Source organism: Meles meles, chromosome 3, assembly GCF_922984935.1.
Source record: "Meles meles chromosome 3, mMelMel3.1 paternal haplotype, whole genome shotgun sequence".
NCBI classification, from domain to species: domain Eukaryota; kingdom Metazoa; phylum Chordata; class Mammalia; order Carnivora; family Mustelidae; genus Meles; species Meles meles.
In genome coordinates this window covers 182580531-182607080 of record NC_060068.1, presented here as the reverse complement: position 1 = coordinate 182607080, position 26550 = coordinate 182580531, and the positions used below count along the sequence as shown (strand labels likewise).

Below are 26550 nucleotides of genomic sequence, written 5' to 3'. Positions count from 1 at the left end.
TTTCAGGATCTTTGCGAAGGCTTAATGTGCGGGAACAACATTTTTGGAGGGAAAGTGTCCTTTAGCCTCTAAAACACAGCGGCAGAAAAGAACTGTGCAGCATCTCCTGGGCGCTGAGTGTGACCTCCGTGCGCCGCGTGCCGGCCGCGGCTCCCTGCCTGCCCTCTCTCAGGCTGCAGGTTCAGGACGCGTACTTGACAAAACCGGACGTGGCTGGAAATGATGGCTAGTCTCCGGAACCTTCCGCGGGGGCACCATGCGTCGGGGCATGTCAGAGTTAAGCCCGCCCGTCGCAGGCCCCCTCTTGGACCGGGATCCCAGTTTCGAACGGCCACGGTGGAAGTGTAATTCTGCGGCGGAGAGGTGCTGAGCGCCGCCGAGTCCCCGCGACTGTCCTCAGCCAAGCGGCAGGAAACAGCTGGCCAGAATTTCTGAGTGTCTTTAATGAAGGGGATGCCTCCTTGTCCGCATTTGGTGATTAAATGCAACAAGACTAATATTCCTTGGTGGGTTTCCTGGAAGGCAGGTTGCCCTGAAAGATAACGGAGTCCGTGCATCCATCCCCGGGCCCTACAGGGGGAATCGCACTTGGAAATCAGGCTTCGCCTCACCGGGTCCTTGTCAGTGTTCCTTTTTCTTCCCACGTATTTCAAGAACGTTTGTTAGACTCAACTCACAGGTTTGGGCTATTTATGTGTTGGGATTTCTGTCCTCAACACAATGCCAAGCATTTGTAAAACCACATCCCTCGTGGCGTCTGTGGAAGGCCGTGTGTCTGATGTCTGACGGAGTCACAGAGGGAGGCCACGGGTGCTCGGGGAAAAAACAGGAGGGCTGGAAGCTTCCGGAAGGAAGGACTCCCACGAGGGCACCAGGAAGACCCTTCTGCGCCCTGCTATCCCGGTTTGGGCACAGGCTAGCCTCTGTCGGTGACGAGGGAAGACGAGACAGTCCCCGGCGATCGGGGCGACAAGGAGTCCTGCCGGCACCCACGGCCTGTTCACTGAACCTGGACGCTGGTCACCAGGGTTCCAGTGTCTACACCTGCAGAGTGTTTCCTCTGCTCGGCTTGTGGGGGACTCACCGTCTTCACTGATGGGCAGACGGTCCCCCCCTGCTGCTCACAGAGCCAGGAGCGAAGACCTGTCGGGGCAGAGCGGACGCCCAGGGGGCGCACCCGCCTCCCGCTGAGCCCATAGGGACGAGGGTCCTACAGAGCTAAAATGCTCACCGCCTTTCGGAGAAGCATGAATAACTGGTCGCTTACAGACTCCACTAGCGGCTCTCGACCTGTCCAGCCGCAGTCCTCTGCGAGAAATGTGTTTCCCGTCTGCACACGCACAAACACACCTGAGATACCCGGTCACGAAGACTCCGCGTCTACCCAGTGACCTTTTCTATTTTATTTTAAGGAAACTGCTCATTGATCTCATGACCCACTGTGGGTCACAGCCCACACCTGAAGGGAAGCCCAAACCATCCGACCGTCTGGCGCACACGTGAGCGCCCCTGCAGACCCACAGTTAGAAGCACCAGCCGTGCGGCGGTTTCCACGGCGACAGATACTCATGGTCCTGGAGCCTCGCTCCGGCTCATATCAGGAAGCGCGTACTCAAGACACAATAGGCTGCCTTTTTAACGCAGTTTCCAACTGTCACTGCTACTAAGTCCTTGAGGAACCGAACCCACGACTCGGGCTTTTATGTGATCTGAACTGAACGGAACACATAGGTGTGAGCCGTGCACCTCATACGCGACTTTCTTTGTTCCGGGAGCTCGCACGGACCACACTCCCCCGGAGAAGCTCGAGGTTATGAAGGTTTCAATCTAGAAGACACCGCATCGACTCTCCTTCCCGATTCTTGTTCTATGGATTAAGAGGAAAACACGCGTGGGTCAAATCGAGCCGTCCAGTGCCGGGAAGATGCGCGGTAATGTGAGCCGAATTAAGGGACATGCTGACATGGGAAGGGACAAGGCCACGCAGCAGGGCCCAGAAGGAGGGGCATGCACATGGGGAGCTCCTTGTCCGCGCCGTGGCTGTCCACCGTCCACGTTCACCTTCCCACCGGGAGGGCAGAAGGAGAGTCGGCAGGATGGCGGGCGCTCCAACTATCTGCACACCTTGTACCAGGCCCCAGACCTCTGAGCTGAGCGAGGAGTCAAGGAGACCGGGGTCAAGTCTCTGAAATTCAGTCTCCTGTGCCAAGCTCGTCCAAGAGTCCAATGTACGACCCTAGCGTCATTAGCTCTAGCTCTAGGTTTCAGTGAGGTCAGATTGGGGGCAGGAAGGAAGGAAGGAAGGAAGGGAAAAGAAGAGAAGAGAAAAGAGAAAAGGGAAGAGAAAGGAAAGGAAAGGAGAGAAAGGGAAAAGAAAAGAGAAAAAATAAGAAACAGCAAGTTTTGTTGTTGTTGTTAATTTAAATTCACACCCATGAAATAGCGTCCCCAAGGGAAGTTAAACTAAGACTTTGAAATGAAAATTGCCTAAGAAAGGCCGCGCTAATGATATAAAAGGATAACCCACGGGGCCGGCTGCCTGCGTCTCACCCCTGGATGTGGCTGGGAACACTTTCCATTTGTAAAATCCAAGGTCATGTTAATCACAAGTGAAGTGCTTGTGGAATTATTAACAGAAATCTTAACAATACTGCTCGAACAGCCTCACGATCTATATGCCTCCGACGAGCGGAGTGTTAGGGGCCTGGGAGGCTGGGATGACCACGGCCGGGTTTTCTCTCACAGATGAGCCCCTGTCAGCTGTTCCAATGAGGAACTCGCACTTGGAGCGCACCGAACTCCTCCTGGCCGAGCCGCCATCGTCCTACCACCGGGGAAAGGTATTTTTAAACGTCTTTCAATATATCTCGCGACTTCCAAGTGCAGGAGAAACGGTGTGTCCCCGTGGAAAGTGCTCCTCCCTCCAGAGAGCATTTGAGAGGTGGCAGCCATCGGCCCAATCGCTTTTGACTTTTTTCTTCAAAACCTGAAATGCTGCGTCCTGAAAGAAAATGCGGGGGGGGGGGGGCTGTTCTCAAGGAAGAAAAGCTGGATTTCGGTCCAGAGTGTGCGGCGTAACCTGCAACCCCGCAGGCCAACCAAGGACTAACCAAGGTGGTCCAGGCCAGGGGCTTCTCCCCAGCCACGCGACAGATGCATGGGACCCCAGGGAAACCACGGCGTCTGTGGCAAGGCTTCTGGAACACATGGGTAAGGTTGCAGTCTGCTCTCCCGCATCTCACGGCCAGGGGTGCGTCGTACGTTGGCATCCGGGAGGTTCTGTGAGCTGTCGGGACAGGGGGCTCAGGGCTCAGGAAGCCGAGGGGTTAGCTCACAGCTGGAAAACGCGGGGAAAGAGACACAAACACCGACCGGCAGAACGGAACGTGCTGCGGTCCTGCTGTACGTGGTGGGCCTTGCTGGGTACGGTCTCCCGTGAATCCGGAGGGATGCCTGCTCACACAGGGACACGGAATCTCGGGGTCCCCCACGGACACAGGCAAATGGGGGACGAGTACATGTTTGCTGCTCTACCAAGTGGGGTCTGGAAGCCACAGAGCTAACCTGGCTTTCTTTCCAAGTCAGAAATTCTTTGTTTTTTTTTTTTTAAGATCTTATTTATGTGACAGACAGAGATCACAAGCAGGCAGAGAGGCAGGCAGAGAGAGAGGGGGAAGCAGGCTCCCCGCCGAGCAGAGAACCCGATGTGGGGCTCGATCCCAGGACCCTGAGATCATGACCTGAGCCCAAGGCAGAGGCTTTAATCCACTGAGCCACCCGGGCGCCCCCAAGGTCAGAAATTCTGAGCCTCTCTCCTCGTTCCTTCCCGCCATCAGACGAACACACCACGACTGGAGGGTCACATCACTTATTATTATTTTTCTTAACGCGCTTGCAGGTTTGAAATGACCTCTGCGGGCAGCACACAGAGCATGCGTCTGCCGCCTCGAAGACTTACGAACCGTCCCAAGTTACTCCTGTAATAAAAGATTCTGTAAGTAGCTCCATAGAATTAATAATATTCAAGAAACTGAGTAACACATTAGATGATTTTTCACGACCTGTAAAATCCTCGATTGCTCTCTGCTTCGTGGGGCTCCACTTGAAACAAAACCTTCTGAAAGAAAACAATTTCAATTTTGTTACCACGATGCTCACTTCGCAGCTAAGCGTCGGCCGTGAAAGCGAACGGTCCTCCCAGAGAGTAAATGGATGCATTGTCTGACACGTTCGAGGGTTTCGAGGATTGTCCAGCAGCATGATCCAGGAAAGGAACCGGAGCTGGGGCTTCCGCGCGGGCAGATCCCCAGGAACAAGCGTTCCTTCCTCTGCTCGCGCGCCTGAGACGGGAGGCGGGCGGTTAGGAGCCGTGGCCTGCGCGGCCGGAGGGCAGGCGGCCGGACCGCACACACAGCTCCCTCTTCCCGCAGCTTCTCAGCCCACTAGATGCTCCGTGGATGTCTGTGGATTGTGTGACCACTCCGTAAACACAAATGTGGGTTTCAGCACACGTGCTCTGATCATGCCTCCTGGGGGCCACCCCTGTCTGGCACTGCACCCCGTGTGGGGCCTCACGGCTGGGCTGAGAACGGTCCTTCCCGGGCTCCCCTGTAGGGAAGCTCACCTGCACCCACTGGGGACCACCAAAGGGGACTCCACGGAGCTTCCGTGGAGGCCAGCCAGCCCCGTGAAGGGACAGCGGGTGGCCAGCTCACCGAGGTCCCCACCCAGAGGCCAGCAAGCAAGATGATGGAGTCACACTACAGGAGGGGACAGGAGGACATCTCTCGGCAGGAGGGCGTGCTGGAGAGGAAGGTGGCCACAAGTCATTTGCTTGTCCGCCCGCAGTTGTGCCTTTACACGACGTCCCAAGCCTAATACCTTTATGTGCTTTCACAGCCTGGACCTGCGCGCTCGCTGAAGCCAGGCCTCGGACCCGTCCTCCCGGCTCTAGGCACACGAGGCGGGGAAGCCCGAGGAACAGGACGGGTAAACGGCTCTCACACCTCGCAGTGCTGTCCACGCCACTCTGCCCCGCAGATGGTCCCCAGCTGCTGACTGGTGGTGAGTGACAGTCCCCGATATTCCCGAAATATGGGGCCCCCTTGACGCGACAACCCCAAGGGGTTGTTAATCCATGAGAAGTAACACGGACAGCTCCCGCTCCAAATCTAGATCGTGCAGGCGAAGCGTGAATCTGAGGGGTGAGCCTCGGTGCGCAGTCAGGCCGGCGGCGTGGAGCGCTGGAACATTCCGGAACCTAAGAGCGTGCCTGTGCGTAAGAGCAGAAGGCAAAGATGTCGTGCGCAATCCCAAAGGTCGAAGCAACGTCACCTCATGTTTAGATCAAGGAAGCTCCAAAGGGACAGGAATTCCGGGTGGAGGAACGGGAACTGCTTCTGGGGGTCGTTCCCTCTGCTTCTGTGCAAACGGGGAGAGCCTGGCTGTGTCCGGGGGCTCGGGTCGGCTCGACGCTGGCCGTCCACTCCTTAGCAGAGGGTGCATTAAAGGTTGTTTTCATGAGCCACAGCTCCGTGCCTCATCTCCATTTCAGAGTTGAGCGTGTTCGGGCAAGTCCACGCTCCGCGGGAGGGTCGTAGCTGTATGTATGCAACCAGACGAGAGCAGGTGTCGGGAAAGGAGCCAATGGCCGAGGCGGCAGAACGTGGGGTTGGACGCGGGAGGGCCCTTGACCTGTGAGCAGCCCTGAGGGTTTTTTTTAAGATGTTAATTTAATTTTTTTTCAGTGTTCCAAGATTGTTTTTGCAAAAGTGGGAGCCCTCGTCGCGAACTCGCCGTCAGACGGTTTCCGGAGCAGGACGGAGGCTGTGCTGCGGCATCCCCCTGCCCTGCCCCGGGGCAGAGGAGGTCTGCACCGCGCCAACCCCCGGGTGTGCACGTCTTTGCTGTGTGTTTGCCCAGACCTTCGGTCCCGACGGCGCTTGTGAAGACGATCCCACGGATGGTGGAGGTTTAGGGAACCTGCCGTCCACGCGACTCTTGATGGGTTCTTCTTCATTGTCTTTATCTGCACAAAAGCCAGTTTGCAGCACGGACAGCGGGTCGAGGGTGAAGAGGCTGTGTCGCAGGGATGGACACGTCAGGCTGGAGGAGCAGACTTTGGGCGAGACTCGGCCAGGCCAGGAAGGGGGCCAGGGGCCAGCTCGTTGTCTGGGGCGGGAGCCAGAGCCCATTCCCTAGCTGGGTTATTGTGAGCCCAGGACAAGCCTGTTCTGGGAGATCCTGTGACTCACACATTTCCTCGCTGGAGAAGGGAGGTGACGGTCACTGGCTGTGCAGTGCCGGCGTGAGGTCTGGTTGAGGGGTCCCCAGTGAGTGCACAGGGAAAGCCCTAAATCCACGCCGACCGGCTGCGTGTCCTGATGTGTCTGAGCTCCCGCTAGCACGAGAAGCTGGTGACATCAACCCCGGGACACTGTGGGTTTGTGCTGTTTCCGTGACAAGCTGGGTGAGAAGGCGCCTGCCCTGTGCTCGCAGACTCCGAGCAACCAGGACAATGATCACAGAATCACCAAGACAAATAACATCATCATGAAGTTTTTGTCATTCAAATATTGGGGAAATCACCAAAAAGTAACCCAGAGACATAGAACATCGGTCCCCGCAGCGTCGCCACAAACCTTCCGTTTGTAAACTCGCCGCGTCTGTGACGTGCAGTCACAGGACAGCAGGAGGAGGTCGGCGGGGACAAAACACACTTATAAACAGAATTAGGAACGGGACCCCTGCCCTTGCTAAGAAGCCGTCACCCATTCTGTGGCAGCTGAGAGTTCAGGGACAGAAATTAAGCTTCAGTCCCCCTCGCACTGGTATCTAGAAAGCGGTCTGTCCCGCAGAGTCTCTCCCTCCCCTTGAGAGAAGGCGAGACGGTGCCATTGCGCTCGCCGCCCGCATGGCTGAGAGTGCAGCAAGGTAGGCGCAGAGCCGCTGGCGGGTGGCTGGACTGGGCGTCCCCGTGCCCCGCCATCCCCCCTCCCTGATGAGACCCCCTTGCTCCTCGCCCCCACGGGCTTTAACCTGTCTGTGGCTTTGCAAGGTGTCCTGGTCATTTAACGAGTATTTAATCAGGGCACGTCAACTAAACTATTTTGAATCGTCTGCGTCTAACTCAGATTGTGCTACAGGGATGTGGAAACAGTGTCATGCGAACAGTCCCTAGTTCACAAGGAAGAACGTGCTTGTGATGAGAAGAAGGCACAGAATGTCTCTGAGAACATGCCTGAGGTTCCAGGCCCCTGCACCCCGCTGGGCACCCTGCCTTCCACGTCCAGCTGGGCTCCCTGCCTCCCGCCCCTGTCTATGCAGCCCCCTGCCCCTGTCTACTCAAAGCTTCTGCAAATCACTGTCTACGCAAATTTCCTGCAAGTGTCTACACTAGTTTCTTGTAGCCGTCTGCACAGGGCTCCAGCACAAAGATGTGTTTTCAAAACTGAGCCAGCAAGGGGAGCCACGGGGGCGCACAGAAGGCCGACGAGACCCCAGTCTTATTGGCAAAGACTTTGTCCGGCCCGCGCGAGGTCTGTGATCTGCTTGCAGGGCTATGTTGGAGGTTGGTGCGGAATGGCGTGGTGAGAAGGCGGCTTTAAGGCAGGAAACCAGGGTTTGGATGTTGCGGGCAGATGGGAGAACGAGGGTGCAGGGGAGGGCTGTGCTGGGCAGAACAGAGGAGCGGGGAGAGGACGGGGCTTGGGGGGCAGACGCGCAGGCATTGCTTTTTCAGTGACCACGTGTCTTTCCATCAAAACAGTTAAAATGAAAAGGCTCCATTTCACAGGTGCCCAGGGCTTCATGCATAGTGTGGCCCCGGCTTCTCCTTGTCAACGGACGTTCTCTCTGCTCAGAGCACAAGTGACTTCTTGAGCGTCGTGTTCTTGTTGAACAGTTCTGTCCAGAGCCGTGGGACGCCGCAGCAGTGAACGGGGCGGGGGCTGGAGGCAGGGCCCTCTCCGAGCTGCGTCGGTAACAGCCCCGCAGGCCGGAGACCAGAGAGCTGTGGCGTGGGGCACGCACCCGCAGACGCACAGAGACTGACGTCCCCTGAAGCCAACAGGAGACTCCTAGGAAATCTATGTCCCCTGTAGCGGCTTTTAATGGGCTTATTGATAACACGTCTAGATTCATTAGGGGGAGGCACGGCAACACGACCGAACCCAACAAGAAATTACTGGAAACTCAAGCTGCCGTCTACGGTTTTCTGTTCCAGTGGAACTGACCAGTGGGGGCTTCAAGGGACTCCAACCCTTCGCCAGACGTCCGACAAGCGGACGTGAGCCAACTGAGAGGAGCTTGCACGGGCATCCACGCGCATCAGGGCTGCAGATCTCCAGGACAAGCCTCGCGACTGGAGTTCGTGCTGCGACTACGTCCTATCCCGTCTGGTCCCCTCCCTCCTCAAGCCCCCGAGCCCGAAAGTATGCACTGTGTAGACTTCAGGTCTAAGCTAACCCAGCAAATCCCTGGCGCATTGCATTTGTGAATCTCGGTGCTGGCCGAAGCTGGGGTGTGCAGACTTGTAAAGCAGTGAGGCCGGGACCCACACTCCCGTGCCATCATCTGTCCCTCCTGTGGAACGTGATGAAGGCTGCTCTGTGGGCCCACCGCTGAGTCCGGGCTGAGGCCGGTCTCGAATCCTGGGCATCACTACCTTTAACGTGCAGGACTTACCCTGCTTCTGATGGAAACCCAAGAGCTTTCTGACCCCCACTGAAGGCAGAGCAAAACCAGCCAGCCCCGCCAGCCCCGCCAGCTCTGTCTGCAGGCGCCTGTGGTCTGTGGGGCCTCGGGCACCGTCAAGACTGTGTGTCACCGTATTCCACACCTACCCAAGAGGTGATTTCACGTACGCGGCAAAGCCCAGCTCTTTCCCACCTGGGTCCACCGCACGAACGGCGCCTGAATTTCCACTGTGGGTGTTTTATTTCTTCATTTCTCATTTTCTTAGCCTCAGGCCCTCACCGTTTAAAAAAGTGCCAGTGCCTGGGTCCACGCCAAGCCACCTGACCCCGAATCTCTCTCAGGTGATCCCAGTGCCATTCTGGCTTAAGGGCATTAAGACACGAAGTCACTTCACGTGGTGTATGTAAGCACTGGTGACTGTCAGCGCTTCACGCTGCGTCAGAGGGACCATTTTCAAATCGTTGCATTTACTGATGAGAAGAGTATGTGATTTGAGACGAGATCTTCACGGACGGTCTGCACAGCCGGCCAAGGTAAGAGAGATGTCAGAAGGACGGGCAAGGTCTCTGTGTTTGAATCGCCCTCCCCACCCACTTCCTATCCCGCAGAAGGTGACTCTGGTTCCAGTAAGAGCCACCAGACGCCCCAGCCCCAAAGGGGAGCGCACAGTGAATCTCACCGTGGGGACTCTGCTTTGCCCCTTCCCTCCCCCTCCTCCGTCTCAAGACACGTGTTGTTTAAAACGTGTCCCTTGACAAATATTTTTTCCTGTGCCTCATCCATATTAAGATGGCTGGGTTTAGCAAATAAAGAAAAAATAAATACAGTTAAATTCAAAGTACAGAAAACCAACAAAACTTAGAGGTAAACACCACGGGGACATACTTGGCACTTACGGAAAGTATCCGCTGTTTATAGAAATAGTCAAATGTAACTGACATCTTGTATTTTATTTAGCAACTCCGGTATTCATGTGTATGTCTATATTCACGTTGGAGTGTTCTCTACATTCCCGTTACATAGTATCCTGCTTGCATTGTGCCTATTCATTGACTGTATCTATTATTATTATGTGTGTGTGTGTGTGTGTGGAAGTCTGAGGGGCACCACCAGGGCTGGGAAGAGGTCTATTGATATATGAAAGCAAACCTCACGACGTGCATTTTGTGAAAACCCACGGAATGCGCAACACAGAGTGAGCCCTGACAGAAACGACGGGCTTCAGTTGACGACGTGTGGGTGCGCCATCACCCGTTGAAACAAGCGGACAACTAAGGTGCTAGCAGCAGGGGGCACAGGGAGCTCTTGGTGCCTGCTGAGCCATTGTTCCGTGTCCCTGAGAATGCGCTAACCTCCGCTGTGATTGGAGCAGTGGCCCCTATGAGCAGGGTCCATCCCCCTGCGTGTGAAGCTAGGGGAGACAGAAGTCGGCTGAGGGGAAGCTGCCTGGGGCGTCAGGCATGGAGCGGGGCTGCTCTGGGCTGCCCGCCGGGCGGGGTCTGGAGCTGGAGACCCTAAGGAGCCCTTGTCCGGAGCCCTGGAGCCCCGTCTACACAACCCTTCCCCTATGAGGGCTTGACTGGGGTCGTTCTCTGCTTCTCAGACCATCTGAGATTACCTGCTGCCCACTGGCCACACCCACTGACTTCTGACCCCGGTGACCTTGAGAGCACCTTCCCAGCCCTGCCCTCAGTCCCCCTACACCTTGGCATTTAAATGTCCCAAGGGCTGCTCTGCACAGGGGACGGGGCTTCCCATGTGCGGAAGGGCAGACGGAGGCCTAGCCTAGCAACATGAGTCCGGACCTGCTCTGAGCAGGGCCTGGGGGATGGGGGATGGGAAGGGGTCGGGGGCAGCCCCCACCTGTCTCCAGCCCTCTCCGCCCCCTCCGCAGGGACTCAGCCTCATGTGCTGTCCGTCAGGGAGGGAATGTCAACATTTAAAACAGCGCAGCTTTATTTGTTTCCAAGTTTTTACTTAAAATTTGGGGATTTATAAATTATGTCGATTTCACCTTTAAATCTCAATGGGCAACTGAATATTCTAGAAGAAAAAAAACCCTCTTTTTTGGAAAACAAGTTGGCGATTTTGGTTATTGTTCTTTCTCGCATCTGGTTAACTGCACAGTGTCTGTCGAAAATACGGCTAAGCTTACACTTCGAATACAACAACTTCCTAATTTTTAAATCATACATGGTCAGTGGGATGCAAATTACATGAAAATCTGGGTTGCTACAGGACGTACTTATGCGAAGGACAAGAGCAGATCAACGGAAAGAATGTGTCGTTTGTGAACTCTGCTGTTTCTCCGCTATGACGAATCCACACGTTGTCCCCTTCCCCCACGCCCCCGGAGCACAGCACCCAGCCAGGCACAGTGACAGTTAAATCCAGTCCTCTTTGGGACGCCCCGAACTTCCACGCAAATCATGCTTTGCCCGTATCTTGTGATGTTGTCACTTGAAGGCGTGTCTCCCCAAGTGGAAGCCTAAAGCCCAGTGTCTGGAGCAGTTCAGAAGCCCAGTTGGTAGAAGGTCAGCACTCAAGAGCCCCTCCCTCAGCCTCCTGCATGGGAGGAGCTGCGGCTTGGGGAGAGGGCCATTTGGGCGACTCACAGAGTCATGGGGGACTGTCTTGTGCTCCTTATCCTCCCCTCTCAGGCTGTGGAGGTGGCCCTCCTCCGTCGGCTCCTCTGGGGTCCCCTGCCCAGCAGCCCTCACCTCCCGAGTGCACACGCTGCCGCTTCCGAGTACACCGTTCCGAGCCAGAGGCGGGGCCGCATCAAGGAAGCCACTACCCTTCCCAGAGCTTATTGTCTGTTCCACGGGCGACTCACCCCCGGAGACAACCCTACCATAGGAGCAAGCGTGTGCCCCATGCCTCCTACCCCAAATGCCCGGGGCTCATGTGGGGGCACCCCAGTACCATAGAGCCATGCTTTTCTCGACCCCTGATCCTGAGATGGCCTAGAACCTTCCTGTTCCCTTCCCTACATCAGGAGTTATCCACTAACTATAACACGGCCGCGAGTTATCCACTAGTGGCCCTTCCTGACCTCCAAGTGTTAGGCCGCAAGTGCCCTTGGCCTGAGAGGCACATGTCCCCCTCCCCTCCCCGGCCCACAGCCCACCTGCAGCTAGGCCTTCTTCCTGTTCATGGGGCCCTGTTCGCTCCGGAAAGGCAGGGAGAGGAGAGCTGTGCTCCCGAATGCACTATTGCTTCTTCTTGGCTTGGAGAAGTCCGTGGGCTTCCAGGGTAACTCACCGGCGGCTCTGTCTCCCGGCTGAGGGTTTATCTCCGTTGAAGCGCAGCCTACGGTCAGCCCCTGCCCTTGCAGAAACGGTCCACACACCTTGTCTCCACTCAGGGCTGGGCCAGCCTCGTGGCCTCCCCACCCCAACCCGGTCCTCCCGGACCTCCTGCGGGAGGCAGGCTCACCAGAGGCCGGACCTCTCAGAAGCTCCGTTTATACCCAGGCCCTTCACCACCAAGGACACGGTTACGCGCAGGTGAGCATCACGGAATCGTTATAAAATGTGGTTTTTCCACTGTGCGAGAGTCAGGAAGGATACACCGGTCGCTGGTCTGGGCCCCTTATTTAAAAGAACCGAGGTCATGGCCAGGTACCGCCTGGAACCTGACCTGCATGCACTTGGGCCGGGGGTCCGGATCCCCGTCTCCAGGCCCTGGTGGGCCGATCCCACACCAGCCACCCACCACTTCCTCATCTGGGGCTGCGATGACCTTTGGGATCCAGTTACCCCCAAGGTGTGAACAGTGAGGAGGGACTGAGCTGCGGTCCCTTTGGGGCCATAATGTCCCCCCAATCAAAAAGGCCCTGACCACCAAAGGTTCGGGAACACAGCATCTCCCCGGATCCCACCCTCCGTCCCCCAGTGCCTCCCGCACCCCCATGGCCTCTGCTGCCTCCTGGAGGTCCTGACCTTGCCTGGGATCCTCTCCCAGACGGCAGGAGGCAGGGGACTTCACCCTTGGGCGACCAGCTCTGTGCCCCATCAAAGCTGCCCCACCAGGCCGAGGAAGGAAGGGAAGAGGGAGGGGCTGGATTGGAAAACCCCCTGGAGCCTGGGGCCTGTAGAACAGTGGAAACCAGACGAACTAACCCACTCGCGAACGCCCCCATCTGGCCACAGGCTGCTTACACAGGCTCGGTCACCACCTCCAGGCAGCCTGCCAGGGAGTTCTTAAGGAGAACGGGGGTAAGGGGTCAGGCAGTACGTGGAGGTGGCTACATTGTTTTTGTTGGGTCTGTAAAACCCTTATTTGGTCTGTTAAATTCTGTAAAAAGCAGCAGCAGCTCTGTGACCACTGGTCTGCGAGCCCTGCTGATGCCAAGGGCTCCCTCGAGCGCCCTGACCCTAGCTGCGCTTATCCGAGGCCGTCCCTGGAGGCGCCACCTGCCAGGCCTGCCCTCGCGGAGTGACGGCGTCCCGGGCGGAGCGCGGGGTCCGTGCCCGCGCACGGCTCCGCCGACCACCGGCCTCGCAACCGAGGGCCGCGGCAGGTGCGGAGTCCTAGCCCTCGGCAGCTTCGGTGTGGCTGCGGAGCTCTGCTGCCCGCAGACGTGTGGTGCCCGTGCGCGGAAGAACCGACGCCGGAAAGAGAGAAGGGGACGCGGGAAGGCGCGGCAGCTCCAAGCACAGGGTCGCCGCCCCTCCACCTGGCCGGTGCGCCACACTCCTCACCTCGGAGAAGCGCTTCTGGGGGCATGAGGAGGGGAGGGCGTCTTCCCGAGGCTGCTCAGGGGAAGGGGATGCGCATCCTGGAACCAGCCTCGGAAGGGGTCCTGAGCAGGGCTGGAGGATGCTAGAGCAAGGGACCTGCCGAAGTGGGGTTGGGGGGTGAGCTCGGTGGGCCTCGCGGGAACTGGCAGCCTTCCATCTTTCCCGCAGGCCAGTCCAGGGCCCAGCGCGCTTGGCTGCGGCCTCCTCTAGAGGCTGGAGGGCCCTATGCCTCCCCATCCCAAGGGGAGGGGCCCAGAGTGGGAGAACTGGGCGGCAGCGGGGCTGGGCGCTCTTGGGCCGCAGTGGCACGGGGCACCTTCTGCCACGGAGACCCCAGGGTTCCAGCCCAGCACTCCCTTGGATCCCTGCAGCGCCCACTTCCACCTGCCCCACCCCACGCCTTGGGTTCGCGGCTGGACCCAGAGTGACTCCTCCAGGCAGTGCGGCGCAGGGGCAGCGCGAAGTGGTTCCCCGCACCTGCGTGCCCCCTTGACCTCTTCCTGCTCTGGAAGTCGGGCGGCGGCCCTTGGCAGCTGGGATGTGAGCGGTGAAGCGTGGCGGCGCTGCGCTGGAGGGCGGCGGGGCAGAGACGGGCCTGGGGTGTCCGCGCGAAGGCGCCCCGGTCTCCAACAGCTTAGGGTCTGGAGAGCTGGGACTACAGCAGAGCCTGAAGAAAGGACTGCCGCTGTGCCAGGGCAAAACGCGCGCGCTCCGACCCGACCCTGGCGGGGCTTTCGGGACACAGGAGCTTGGGGCCCCTAGGGAGAGTGCCGCGGGCGCCCCCAGCTCGCGCACCTGCACTCAGGGCCGCTGGCGCCCGGGACGCAGAGAGCGACGGCGCCAACACCCGCGGTGCTCCCGGGTGCGGAGGCGCGGCTTTCCCCCGCGGCCGCTGCGCTTCCCCTCCGAGCTCCTCCGGGCGCCAATCACCCCCTTTCCCCCTAACTCGGGTCACCTGTTTCTGCCCAGCTAAACGGCCAACTGGAGACCCCCCCTCTCAGGGCCGAGGACCACCCTGCTCGCAGCTCCCGGGGGCAGGAGCCCGGTGCGCATGGGGCCCGCTCCCGCGAGGGGCGAAAACGCAGGTCCCTTCAAACCCCAAGCTGGTTCGGGCCCTCTCCGCGGGGATTCGCAAGGCCTGGGAGCGGGGATCCTTCCCCAGCGGCTTTCCCCTGGCAGAGGAAGCCAGGGGTTAAAACGTTCGCTTTGCCCTTTCTCTTGATCTTGGAGGAGAAGGCAGGAGCTACGCGGGGCACCTTTATGGGCCTCAGACCTTCTTCCAGCCGGGGGTTCCACTGCCACGAACTTTGATCAGCCTTGTTAATGCCAGCTGAGCTGTTTGTCCCGTCCTTCTTCGCCCCCCCCCCCCTGCAATCATTACTTAGGGCTGCAGGAGCGGAGGCCGGAAGGTGCCCTTCACTGGAAGGGAGCCTGAGAGGGAGCTGCAGAGGGCAGAAAGGTGACTGCGGGTGTTTCCCCCAAGGGTCTCCAGAAAGGCTGGCTGCGGGGGACCACGACGCAGGGAGAGGCAGTGGGTAGCAGGGCGGGGGAATCCTTGCTCAAGAGCATTAACTAATTACAGATCAGAGAAATGAAAGAAAAATACTCCTTTAAATAACCAAAGGTGATTATAACCCTGTTGTTGACACTAAGGATTAATAATTGATCAGGAGTTACACACAATAAATTGTCAATTTATCTCCCCACAAAAAACGCCAGCGCCGCGCAGGGCCGGGTCTTCCTTCTGCCCTCTGGGTACTTCCTATGAAGATCCACTCTGCTCCCCTTTGGAGGCAGCCCCAAACCTCAGTTTGCTTCTTCCTTAAGAATATTAGATTTAATTTGTTCCATACAGAACAAAGTAACAGTGGGGACACCTTTTTAAAAGACACTGCCTTATTATCTTGGGACCAGACTCCAGTAAACAAACAAAACCATTCTTCCTCCTTCCTTTCAGCTGGGATTGCCGAAGAGCATAAGAGGGAGATTTCATAACTCATTCCTGTTTTATTATATTGCCAGCATAGCCCTCCTTAATGACATCTTCAATTTTTATCTTTCTTAGAAAGAGAGAGAAGGCTCTGCCCTGAGCGGAAAGAACAGGAGCCTATTCTCTGCTTGGAAGTTGGAGGGTAGAAGTGCCAGTGAGTCTCTTTGCCGCCCTTTGCAGGAGATACAGGTGAGAAGGGAGTGAAGCCCGCAAATGGGGGTGTCTGCACCCTAAAACAAGGTTTTCTCGTGGACTCCCAGGGGCGAGATCTATGTGCACGTACGAAGTGCTGGTCTCATGCAGCCGCAGCCAGAGCAGAGGGGACGCGGGCACGTGCTTTCTTTATGGCCACAGAAAGTAATTTCCAGCAACTGGAAAATTATATTGTCATAGATTATTTCTTCTCATAATAAGCCTTTAAAATATCTGTAGGGATTTGTCACTTACATAAAGGTTTGAAAATACATCAAAGGGACGTGTCCCCTTTGCGATTTGTAGAAATTCCGACGATGTTAATCATAATATCCGCAGATCACAGACTGGTGTGTATTGTTCCCAAGATTGCCTCTTAGGTTAATACATTTTTAAAATGTTGAAAATGTTATTTTTGTAAAAAGGTGTGTAAAAACACTTGTTTCATAGTTCTACTTATATCCTTAATTTAGGGTTAAAAGAAATGCTTTTCTTGGGATTTTCAAGGCACTAAGGAAGAATCATCTGTTAGACAAGCATTGCGCAGTGTTACTCGGAGGAAACTTTCTGATAACCCAGGGTACGTTTAGACTTGAAAGGGCGGCCTCAGACGGACGAATAAATCTCTTCGGGATGATTTTTTTCCGAACTGATGTCTGTTTGCTGGACACTGGGATGGGAAGTGTGGGGCACGTTTATTCTGTGACCGTAAAGAAACTCAGGGCCCACTTGGCGCTCAGCCGCGTCAGAAAGATCTGAACGCAGCTTTCCCAGACCCCGACACGCAGGCGGGCGGGAGGGCGCGTGGGCTCCCGCCCTGGCCGCACCGCCCGCGCCCGCAGGTGCCCCGGCCCCGCTCCCGCCCGCACGCCCGCTCGGCCCGGCGACCCGCGGCCCGGCCGCAGCCCTTCCCCCGCCCACCGCCCCCGCCCTCGCCGTGGCCTCGCGTCAGACAAAGGTGGACGGAGTTCTTTTCAAGTTTCAAAGGCAGTTGCCGGGCAGCTTTGCAGAAACAGTAACTCTTTTATTGGGAACAAATGTTGACATTCCACGGCCGCGGCCGCCGGGCGAGCGCTGCCGGGGCTCTCGGCAGCGCCGGCCCGCGGGCCCCCCCCGAGATGAAAGCGCGGGGTCCGGTCGCTCAGCCCCGTCGCAGCGCCGGCCGCAGAGCGCGGGGGGCCCGGGCCGAGCCACGCACGCCGAGGGACGCGAGCGCCCGGGCCGCAGCCCAGCGCCAGGCCCGCCCGACAGCTCCGCGCCCCGCGCGCCAGCGCCCCGCGCGCCCCGCGCCCGCTCCGGGAGCTGCAGTGGCCTCGGCCCGCGGCGACAGTTCGGAGGACCTGGACTTTAAAGCAAACAGAAAAAGCGGATCCGCACCAGCTCCTTCCCCAGCCGAGCCTCTCCCTCTCTCCCTTCCTCCCTCCCTCTTTCTCTCTCCCTCCCTCCAGGCTCCATCCCGCCCCCGACCCCCTTCTCCCTCCTTCATCTTCCTAATGATCTTCGCGGAGCAGAGCTCGTAAATCACCCCGCATTTCTCTTTAAAATAGATCCGTCTCAACTCCTGCAGGTTTTATGTTCTTAGCTCGCATTTAAAAACCCAGTTCTCCAGAATGAAATTCAGGGGAGGAGGCAGGGCGAGTAAATTCTGGAAATCTTTGATAATTTGTTGGGCATACAAACATCAAAGGAGACTCCTTAGCCGGAGCTAATCTCCAGAGCTGCTCGGAGCTTGCAGCCAACGAAAGGTTAGGCTGTCCGGCTGTCCGGCTGTCCGGAGAGCGGGAGAGCTGGGTCGCTGGCCGGGGGGTGTAGGCGTGCGCGCGCTCGCGCGCGGGGACGGATCACATGTCCAGGTAAAACAATCTTCTGCTCCAAAGGGAGGCAGCTTTTATCCAGGCTTCAATTTCTGCACATATGCACAAGATCAATTTTTGTCTGGGTTTCCCACTCCCCTGCTCTGTCCTCTGAGAGACCCAGACTGAACTGTTGCATGCTGATTAGGCTGTGTGGTCCTGAAGTGCTTAATTTGTTAGAGATCATCCACTTCCATGGGTTGCAGGGGAGGCTTCCGAATACTCGAATTATACTATTACAAGTAACAGACATCACTGCCATGTGCACTGTAGTCCCTGCTGACTTGGGAAATATAGCTAATGTGAACAAAAGCAAACTACTTCATCCCTTTGTACTGCCCTTGGAAATGCTATCTGGAGGGGAAACGTTACTGTCTTCTTGGAAATTCTATGAAGGCTTCGTGTCTGAAACAAAAATGAGACATAGAGCTCACAGCTCACTCTTCCCTTTGCAGACCTCACATTTGCTTTCTTCCAGACTGCCGCAGACCGCCCTGGTTTCCCCTGTGAACAGTCTTCCCCGTCGCCCAGGAAGAGCTCAGCTCCAAACGTCTCCCTGTCCCTCACTTGGGGAGGTAGGAAGGAGAAAACAAAATTGCCCCGTACCCTGCAAGTTGGTTGGCTTTACGTCCAGCCTCCAAATGCCTATATGCCCCAAACCAACAAAATGCTTGAGAAGTAGCAGAAAACCAAAACCAGGATCTACTCCTTTTCTCAGGAGACAAGCCACAACCGCCCCTCCCCACTGGCCTGGCCCGGTCGGTTAACAGCCCCTGGCTTTGCCTCAAGTACCTAAGATTACTTTCAAATACCCTTTCTAACAAGACCCCAGCAAGAGGCCACTAATTTCCACTGCACAAAGAGCCACTGGAGAGAGATCCGTTTGTCAGTATCAACTGGTCCAGCACTTTCCCATCCTCAGCCACATCGCCGGATCGGAGCTGGCAGATGTTTAGACAAGATTTTATAAATTGTTCAATATCAGCCCATAATGAACCCCAACTGACCGTTCCAAAGCAGCTAAAAGCATCCGGGACGTCCCCCGCTGGGACCCAGTAGTGTGCTCACGCTGCAGCGTTATTAATCACGGAATAAAACAGATGAACCTCTTGAAGAGTAAGTGTATGATTGATTAAAGGGCGATCTAAGAAGCTATTATTCTTGTTTTATAACCGCAAGTTATATTCACTCAATTTATCTTTGGAGAGGAAATAAATGATTGTTCATTTCTTCTCTGAAATCATATTATATGGATATCCATATAATTTTGCTGAAAATTAAAATGACAGGTTTGCTGCTTTTATGATACTCATCAAAGGGAATCTGCTGCTTGCCTACAAATTCTAGACTTGTCCTGCAATTAGATAGGGAGCAGCACAATAACCAGGCCTTACTCGAAGGTTGTTTAAACTTTTCTTTTCCCCCGGGGTAAGGGTAAAAGTCACCAAAGGGAAAATAAATCTCTCCTCCCAGATTTTCACCTTGCGTTCAATGTGAAATATATGCAAGGGAGAGTCAAGGCCCTTAAATCGTAATAATCTTTGCCAATGCGGATAATTCAGGCTTTAAAATAAGCAATTACTTCCACCAGTAATTGATGGCGGGTCAGAGGTGCGGCTCCCTACCCCATGCCATCACAGTCCTCTCCGGCTTACGTGATCTAGAAGGTTCCAAAAGCCAGCACAGAAATAAAATATAAAGTGGACCATAGTGAATGAGGATGTTTAAGCTTGAAAATGCGTGAGGATGTTAAGTTTAAAAAAATTGACAGGAACAAGTGATTTGCCTATTCAGAGCACAAAAATCTTAATTTTCTGGCAATACCTGCGCATATAAATAATCCCAAACTGGGAGTTATTGCCCTACTATGTATTTCTCTTCCATCTGCCTTTCTCCTTTTTTTAATGAGCAGGAGAAGGGAGAGATTATTTCACACATTTTCATTAAAAAGCCTGAGGTCAGATCACCTCGGGGGAGGGGCTGCCATTAACTGGGGCTCCCTACACAAATCACTCTTCTAGGAAAAACGAGCCCCAGACACCATAATGTCTTAGACTAGTCTGTTTTTATTTACAATTTAAGATATAAATTAGTAAAGAATTCTTGTTAAACAACCAACAAAGATTGTATAACCAGCAATGTTCAAATAAAAACCAGGCAGAATTTATTTACAAAAAGTTTAGATTCCATTGCAATACAACTTGCATAAATTACTAGAAGCTTTATATCCTTATAAAAATAAATATCAAATTTGTTTTCACTTCTTAAGTACTCAAGTTCTTCAATCACATTTTATTTCTACTGTGTACATCTTTTACAAATAAATTTTACAGTAAATCCTATCACACCTATAGAATATATACCGTGGCAATGAAGTGATCAATTCAAGATATCCTGAGAAAAAAGATGGTTTTCAAAAGTCACACATACATTGGGGAAGCTATACTATGCCAACAAATTCACGGTTATGTCCAACAAGAGTCTGTTCCGTTAGAGTCTGTGGGTCCTTCTCCTTTACCGTGGCACGAGATGCGGTCCGGGCTCAGAGATGTGTTTTTATATCTGTATATTTATGAACTTGGGGACAGAGAATGGCCTGCTGACTTTTTTTTTTCCAAAGCAATTGTGACACCTACCTGTGGACCAAGGAAAAAACCAAATCATCCCAAATCCTTCAGCTGCACCCCAGCATCATCGCATTATAAAAACGCGTGGATCTGAAATGACGTCGCCTCTTCCCCAACATCTTCAAGATCTATGATTAGTAATTTTGCCTAGTTGTAAAGTAGGGGTTTTTTGAGAGATTGCTGTAAGCCGGGCGAACGGCAGGGTCCTATCTAGTGCATCTGGACGCGGGGGCAGGCCTGATAAGCGGCTACTGCGTCTTCCCGCTTCCTTCCGTTTACTCTGCCAACATCATCGCTAAAGGGTCCTGATGCCCCAGGCTTCAGCAGCTCCAGCTCCTCCAAGCCGGTCTAATGTTGTAAAAAAATGGTTCCAAACTGCATGCAAATACCCATATTTTAATGATCTATTTTTCAGAGAGAAAACAGCAGCAGTGGTACAATATACGTGTTCCCAATAAAGGGGTGACTCTTCATAGCAGACCTTGAGTGGAGAAAGGGGCTCGAATAACACAGAACACATCCTTCCCCACTTAAAGGGAAATTTTAAAAAGACGGGAAAACATGGCAAAGCTCTGTCATCGGACCGCATGACAAGAAGCAAGAAACAGACATTAAGCAGGTTTACAGGGCAAAGCTGTAAGCACCGCCCCCCCCCCCCAAGCGTGCCCACTTACTTGCATGCGGGCCTTCTATAGGTAGGGCTGGACGCCCCCACCAAGGACGGTGCAGCCCTCACTGGCATCTGTCAGGGGAGGGGGCAGTTAGTTAGAACCTGACCCGGAGCCATCTGTCTCCCAGACAGCTGCGCACCCACCGGCCCGCACGCCCACGCACGCTTGCTCCCTGGACGCACAAATCAGTCTAGGGAAACTGTCTGAGCGGCCACTGTCTGAGACAGATTTGGGACACGTTTCCTGTTCTCATTTTCTTTTCTTGCCTCCTGGAGCTCCTGCAGGTCTTAGGAACTCCAGCCTGAACCAGGAGCCAGGCACCGGCCTGGGGGGGGGGGGGGGCACAGAGCGCCTGGGGAGCCGCAAAGACTCTGGTCTTCTATTTGGAGGACTGAGTGCCTCTCAGAGTTACTGGAACGTTTTGTTTCCTTCCGGCCAAAAGCCGGAGAGAAGACGCCGCTGAGACTCTCCTAACGGAACACACCAAAGCTTCAGCTCAATCCGCCAGGAGACAAGCTGTAATTTGCATTTCTTGACAGGTTGTTTTTTTTGCGGAAACAGATCAATCACAATACTACTAATCGCAAGGATGATAGCAAGTTAAATAAAAATCAAGTACCGGAGGGCTAAGCCTTACAGCAAGGCAAGGGCAGCTGTGCCCTCCCCTCCCCTTTTCCATGCCGCCGCCCCCTTCGCTTCCCCTAACTTCTGGTCGGAGGGCGCACTCTAGCTTCTCCCGTGTCTCCTTTAGCAACAAAGGCTCCCCGTGCCAGGCCCAAGGGTCTCCCTGGTCCCTGACAGAGGCTCTCTCGGGAGCGCGCGCTAAGCCGGCCGCTGGCCCTCCCACCCCGGAGGCCCCGAGGGCGGCGGACAGCCTACCTTTCTTGGGCTCGTAGCCGCCGCCTGCGGGCCGGTAGTGGGGCTCCAGCGGGTGCGCGCCCGCCTTGCCCGCGTCGGTGGCAGCCTTGGGCGCGGAGTGCAGCGCCTCTCCCGGGGCCGCGGCCGCCGAGTTGTACCGCAGGAGCCCCTGGCCCTGCAGCGCGGCGTTCAAGTTCCCGTAGTTTGTGTAGTTGCCGTAGAAGGGCGACGTGTAGTAGAGGTGACGGCCGAGCAGCGGCGAGGCGGGGTAGGGCGAGCCTCCCGGCGGCGCCCCGGAGGAGGCGGGCGCGGCGGCCGCGGGCAACCCCGGTGGCGCGCAGCCCGGGCCCAGGCTTGGTTGCTTGAGGTCCGACGTGGCGATCTCGGCCAGAGACCACAGCTTGGGCTTGCTGGCGGGCTGCGGCGCGCCCGGCGACGTCCGGCTGCCCAGGGGCATCTTGCCGCCGCCGCCACCGCGGGGCGCGGCCTCGGGAGGGGGGCTCAGCAGCGGCGCCTCCACGCCAGTGAGAGGCGACGAGGTCACGGGTTTGGGCGGCGCCAGGTCCCGCTCGCCCTCTTCGTCGTCCTCCTCATCGTCGTCCAGGTCCTCGTACTTATCCTTGCACTCGGAGCCCGACTCGCACAGCGGGTCCCCGGCCCGACAAGGCAGCTTTTCCCCGTCCGACTCGGCTGAGCACGAGTGATCCGTGAGCGAGTCGACGTGCAGGCTGATCCCTGCAGGGGCGCGGGCAGGGCTGTGGGACTTGGTGACAGCCCGGGCCCCAGGGCGGCCTTACCCCACGCGATCTCCCACCCCCACCCCAGCCTGGCCGCGTCCTAGCGGGAGCAGAGGTTCCCCAGGAAATGCCCCGGGACTAGATGGGCCCCAGGTGCACCTGGACTCTGCCCCAGTGTGGGAAGAAAGCTCCCCACCACCTCCCGCCGCTGTGGCCCTGCTCACCTTCATCCTCCACCGAAGTCTCCGTGCCCTCCTGCGCCTTGTCTGGACTCTCCCCCTTGCTCCTCGCAGCGTCACCCTCGTCCTCGTCCTCATCCTCGCTTTTGTTTCTCGGGGCCCATGTCATCTTGTTCTCCTTCTTGAGGCGGCGGCGCGCGTTGGCGAACCAGGTGGAGACCTGCGTGAGGGTCATCTTGGTGATGATGGCCAGCATGATCTTCTCGCCCTTGGTGGGGTAGGGGTTCTTGCGGTGCTCGTTGAGCCAGGCCTTGAGTGTGGCCGTGGCGTCCCGTGTGGCGTTCTTGCGGTAGGCCGGGTCGTTGAGCTGGTACGGGTAGGCCGCGCTGCCATACGGGTGGTAGCTGATGGCGCCCGTCATCCCGGTCGTGTGGGCGTCGTACGGGGCGCCCTGGAACCAACAAGAGCCTGGTGAGTGGGGTGTGCAGGGCCCTGGCCCTGGTCAGCCCAAAGGTGACTCCTCCATCCGTCCAATGCCGCCTTGCCCCGGGTGAGCCCGGCGCTGGAGCCTTATTTCCCGCGGCAAATGAGCAGAAAGAAACGCAGTGGATAAAGTAAGACAGGCTGCTGGTCACGGAAACGCTGCAGTTCCAATCTCGAGTTTTTGAACTATTGCACTTTCCTAAAATGACTTCTCTTCCTCCCAAATGTCCCTGAGCTGCGGGCGCAGATGTGCGCAAACACACGCGCTCACAGACCCACAGGTACTTTCTTGATATCTAAATTTCTCTGGCTGGCTCCCCCTACTCCCCCTTCCCCGCCCTTATATGGTTAAAAAGCCACCCGGCGCCCCCGCTCCGCCATTCACCGCTCTAAAGCTCCGCAAATCCAATTTGCAACTCAGAAGCCAGTCACCGTTTCGAATTCTTCAAATAGGCGGTAATTAGCATTTTAATTCAGCCTTTAACGTTTAAATTCGAGACTTTTGCAGCCTCCGCCCAGGCCCCAGCTCCGCTGTCCCTGCCTCGGAATTCCACCGAGGGCCGGCAGTGGCGACAACCCCCCCCCCCCCACCCCGGAACGGCCTCCATCGCCCGAAACGGGCGTCACCGCCAGCCGGGCCGGGCCAGCTGCGGAACCGGAGGCGAGCGGGCCGACGCCAGGTCGGGGAAGCAGGGGCGCCTCTCCGTATGCCCGGGACCGAAGCGGCCACCAGGGCTGCCGCACGCCCGCCAACACGTTTCTCGAAAGCGCGGCCTAAGGAACAGATTAAGGCCGAGACCGCGGCGCGCCTGGCGGGGGCTCCGAGCTGCCGCCGGGTACTCCGCTCCCTCCCCCAGCCCGGTGACCCCCAAGCCCCGCAAGGGACCCCGAAGCGCCCGGCAGTCGTCCCGGAGGCCCCAGGGGCGCCGAGCCTCGGTTCGCTCCCCGAGCCAAGAGAAGCGAGACCCCGGCCCGCCCTGCACCCTTCGCCGGGCTCCGGCGCGCGAACGAAGGACAACCCGGCACAAGTCCCCGATCCCGGCGGGTCGCACTTTTCAGGCTCTTTGGGAACATCACCCCGAGAGCCAAGGGGAAGCGGCGCGGGCCTCCGGTCTGGGGCACGTCGCCGGCGGGCCGCGCCGCCTCTCACTCCGGCCGCCCGTCCCGCCCGCCGCCGGCCGCCCGCGTCCGAGCCTCCGGAGCCACCGCCCGCGGCGCTGTCCCCGCGCCCTCGCGCCCCGATCGCGGCCCCGGAGCCCGGCGTCCCGCGTCCTCTCCCGCCCGGCCGCGCGCGGTTACCATGTAGGACGGGAAGCCGGCGGCGGCGGCGGCGTCGGCCGAGTACTGCAGCGGGCTGCCGAAGCCGGTGGCCGCCTGCGCCGTGAAGGCCGCGGAGCCCGGGTACGGGCTGAACGCCGAGCCCGACGCCGAGCGAGCCAGCTCCTCGCTGCGCGGCGCCGCCAGCGCCGACGCGCCGTACGCCGGGCACGAGTAGAGCGCCAGCGAGCCGGGCGCCTGGTACAGGTAGCCCTGCGGGTAGGACATGGTGGGCGCGGGGCCGCGGGCCCGCGTCACGCCGAGCAGCGGGCAAGGCGCGCGGCGCCCTCCATCCACGCCCGGCCGGGGCGCGGCGCGGCGGCGGGCGCGGGGGCCCCGGGCCGAGGCAGGCCGGCCGGCGCACTAGCCCGGGAGGCCCGCGGGCCGGGGGAGCGGCGGGGCGGCGGCGGCGGCGCGGAGCCGGTGGGCGCAGCCGCGCGCCAGGCCGGCGGTCGGGGTTTGGGGCGTCTGGAGCCGGGAGCGCGGAGTTGAGGAAGGAGCGCTCGAGTTTCCGAGGGACATTGGAACGCGAAGCTGTCCGTCACGCGCTCATCTGCATATTCGGGCGCCCGCCCCCTCCCTGCTCCGCCCGCTCCGCCCGCCCGGCTGCCGGGCCGCGGCCGGGGGAGGGGCGGGGAGGGAGGAGAGGGCGGAGGAGGAGGCGGAGGCGGGGGAGAAGGAGGGAGGGACGCGCAGGCTTTTGTGGTGCAGCCGCCTCCCGCGCAGCCCCAGCCCGCGGCCCGCGGCCCCGCTGCCTGGCCCGACCCAACGGCTCGCCCCGGCGCGCGCCCCTCCCCGCACGTACTCCCGGCGCCCCCCGCCTGCCCGCCAGCCGGCGACCCGTCTCCCGCGGGCCAGCTCCCCCTCGCCGCCGCGTCCCCTGCCTCAGCGCACCCCCCACCCCAGAAGCCACGGCGTCCCCCCTCCCGCCCCGGGTCGGCCCGCAAGGACTAGGCAGAGGCCGCCCGCAATCGGGCCTGTCTGGCCCACTTGGGGGACGAACGGTCCACGTTCCCTCGGCGCCACGAAGAGGCCGGCCCAGGTGACTGCGCGCGTGACCCCAGGCTCCGGGCCGGGAGATGGGGGCGAAGGGAGGGCGGGATGGGAGCGCCCGCGGCCCAGGTCCTGGGGGGAGGCGTGCGCGGGTCTCCCTCCCACCTTCCTGTGTGGACTCTGCCTCTCCGGTGTGAGCCTCCCGCGTGGCCTCGAGCCCGGTCGCCTGCCCCGCGCCGCCCAGCGCGTCCCTGCGGGACCCGGATCCGGTCCGTCACTGCCAACTGCCAGGAGGGCCCAGAGGTGAGCTTTGCGCCCGAAGTCCGTAATGGAGACCCGCATCTCCGAGTGGCAGGACTTGGCGCCGCCAGTGTTTCTCCCGTGAAGATGCCGCCCCGAAAGGTTTTATTTGATTTTATTTTAACAAGTTGACGCCTCTTTCGGACAAGTGTCGTAAAGCATTGTCACCGGACAGCCCGCCTCTGGCAGGACGCGAAGCCTCGCGGTCACTTGGGAAGGAAGGAGAACGAGACCTGCTGGGGCTCGAGCGCCGTCCGCAGCGCAGGTGGCTCAGGTAACGCGGCCCCGCCCGAGGTGCCTCTCCGGCCCAGAGGCAAGAGGCTCAGTGATGAGCCCTGGGACCCGGGCCCCAGAATACCCTCCATTTCTCAAGCCCTCTCCATCCCTGCCCACCGGGCCCGGAAGACGCGAGCGCCTGGTTACGAAGGAGGGTGGTCGCCGATGGGGGGCGCTCAGGAGGTCCACGGCCTGCAGGCCTGTGCAGCCTGGGCGGGGCCGCTGCCCAACAGGTGCCTCTTTCTCCAAGGCCCCCTTGGGTGGGTTCCCTGGAAGGTGAAATTGCTGCGGGGGGAGCCCAGACTGGCAGCACTCTGTCCCCGAGGCCTCCCTGCACCCCACCGCACCAGCGCTGTTAGGGACTTCTTTTGAGGTCCAGATGGCTCTGGCCAGGCCAGGCTGGGACCTGGGGATCCAGAAGCTCCAGCCCAGGCCTGTTTACAAGCAGAACCTTCAAGACACAGTGAAGCTGTGTTTGTCTTTCTCTAGGTCCTAGGGAACCGGTTGCAAACTGAGGTTTTGGGTTTGGGAAGAACCCATCCTCCTTGGCTTGCCTGGGGGCCTGTGACTCTTAGTGGGTTCCCGTTAGGACCAGCCCTCACCAGTCTTCCCAGCCCTCCTCCCCAGTGTTC

General features: G+C 58.1%; 1 protein-coding gene across 1 annotated transcript; it reads right to left on the bottom strand.

Annotated features, from left to right (window-relative positions):
• Window positions 1-19543: 19543 nt before the first annotated feature.
• IRX2 (iroquois homeobox 2) lies at window positions 19544-24592 on the bottom strand. The gene is made up of 5 exons (XM_046000197.1): window positions 24332-24592; window positions 22595-23000; window positions 21655-22368; window positions 20779-20846; window positions 19544-20113 (listed from the first exon to the last, which is right to left on the bottom strand). Exons 1-4 carry the CDS (start codon window positions 24575-24577, stop codon window positions 20794-20796), a joined length of 1419 nt encoding a protein of 472 aa, XP_045856153.1. The 5' UTR covers window positions 24578-24592; the 3' UTR covers window positions 19544-20113; window positions 20779-20793.
• Window positions 24593-26550: the final 1958 nt, after the last annotated feature.

Coding starts and splice junctions, on each gene's coding strand:
- IRX2 (XM_046000197.1), bottom strand. CDS start 24,577: ATGTCCTACCCGCAGGGCTACCTGTACCAGGCGCCCGGCTCGCTGGCG. Junction 22,369..22,594: donor GACTTCGGTGGAGGATGAAG/GTGAGCAGGGCC, acceptor GCGCCCCTGCAG/GGATCAGCCTGCACGTCGAC. Junction 20,847..21,654: donor CGGCTACGAGCCCAAGAAAG/GTAGGCTGTCCG, acceptor CTCCCCTGACAG/ATGCCAGTGAGGGCTGCACC.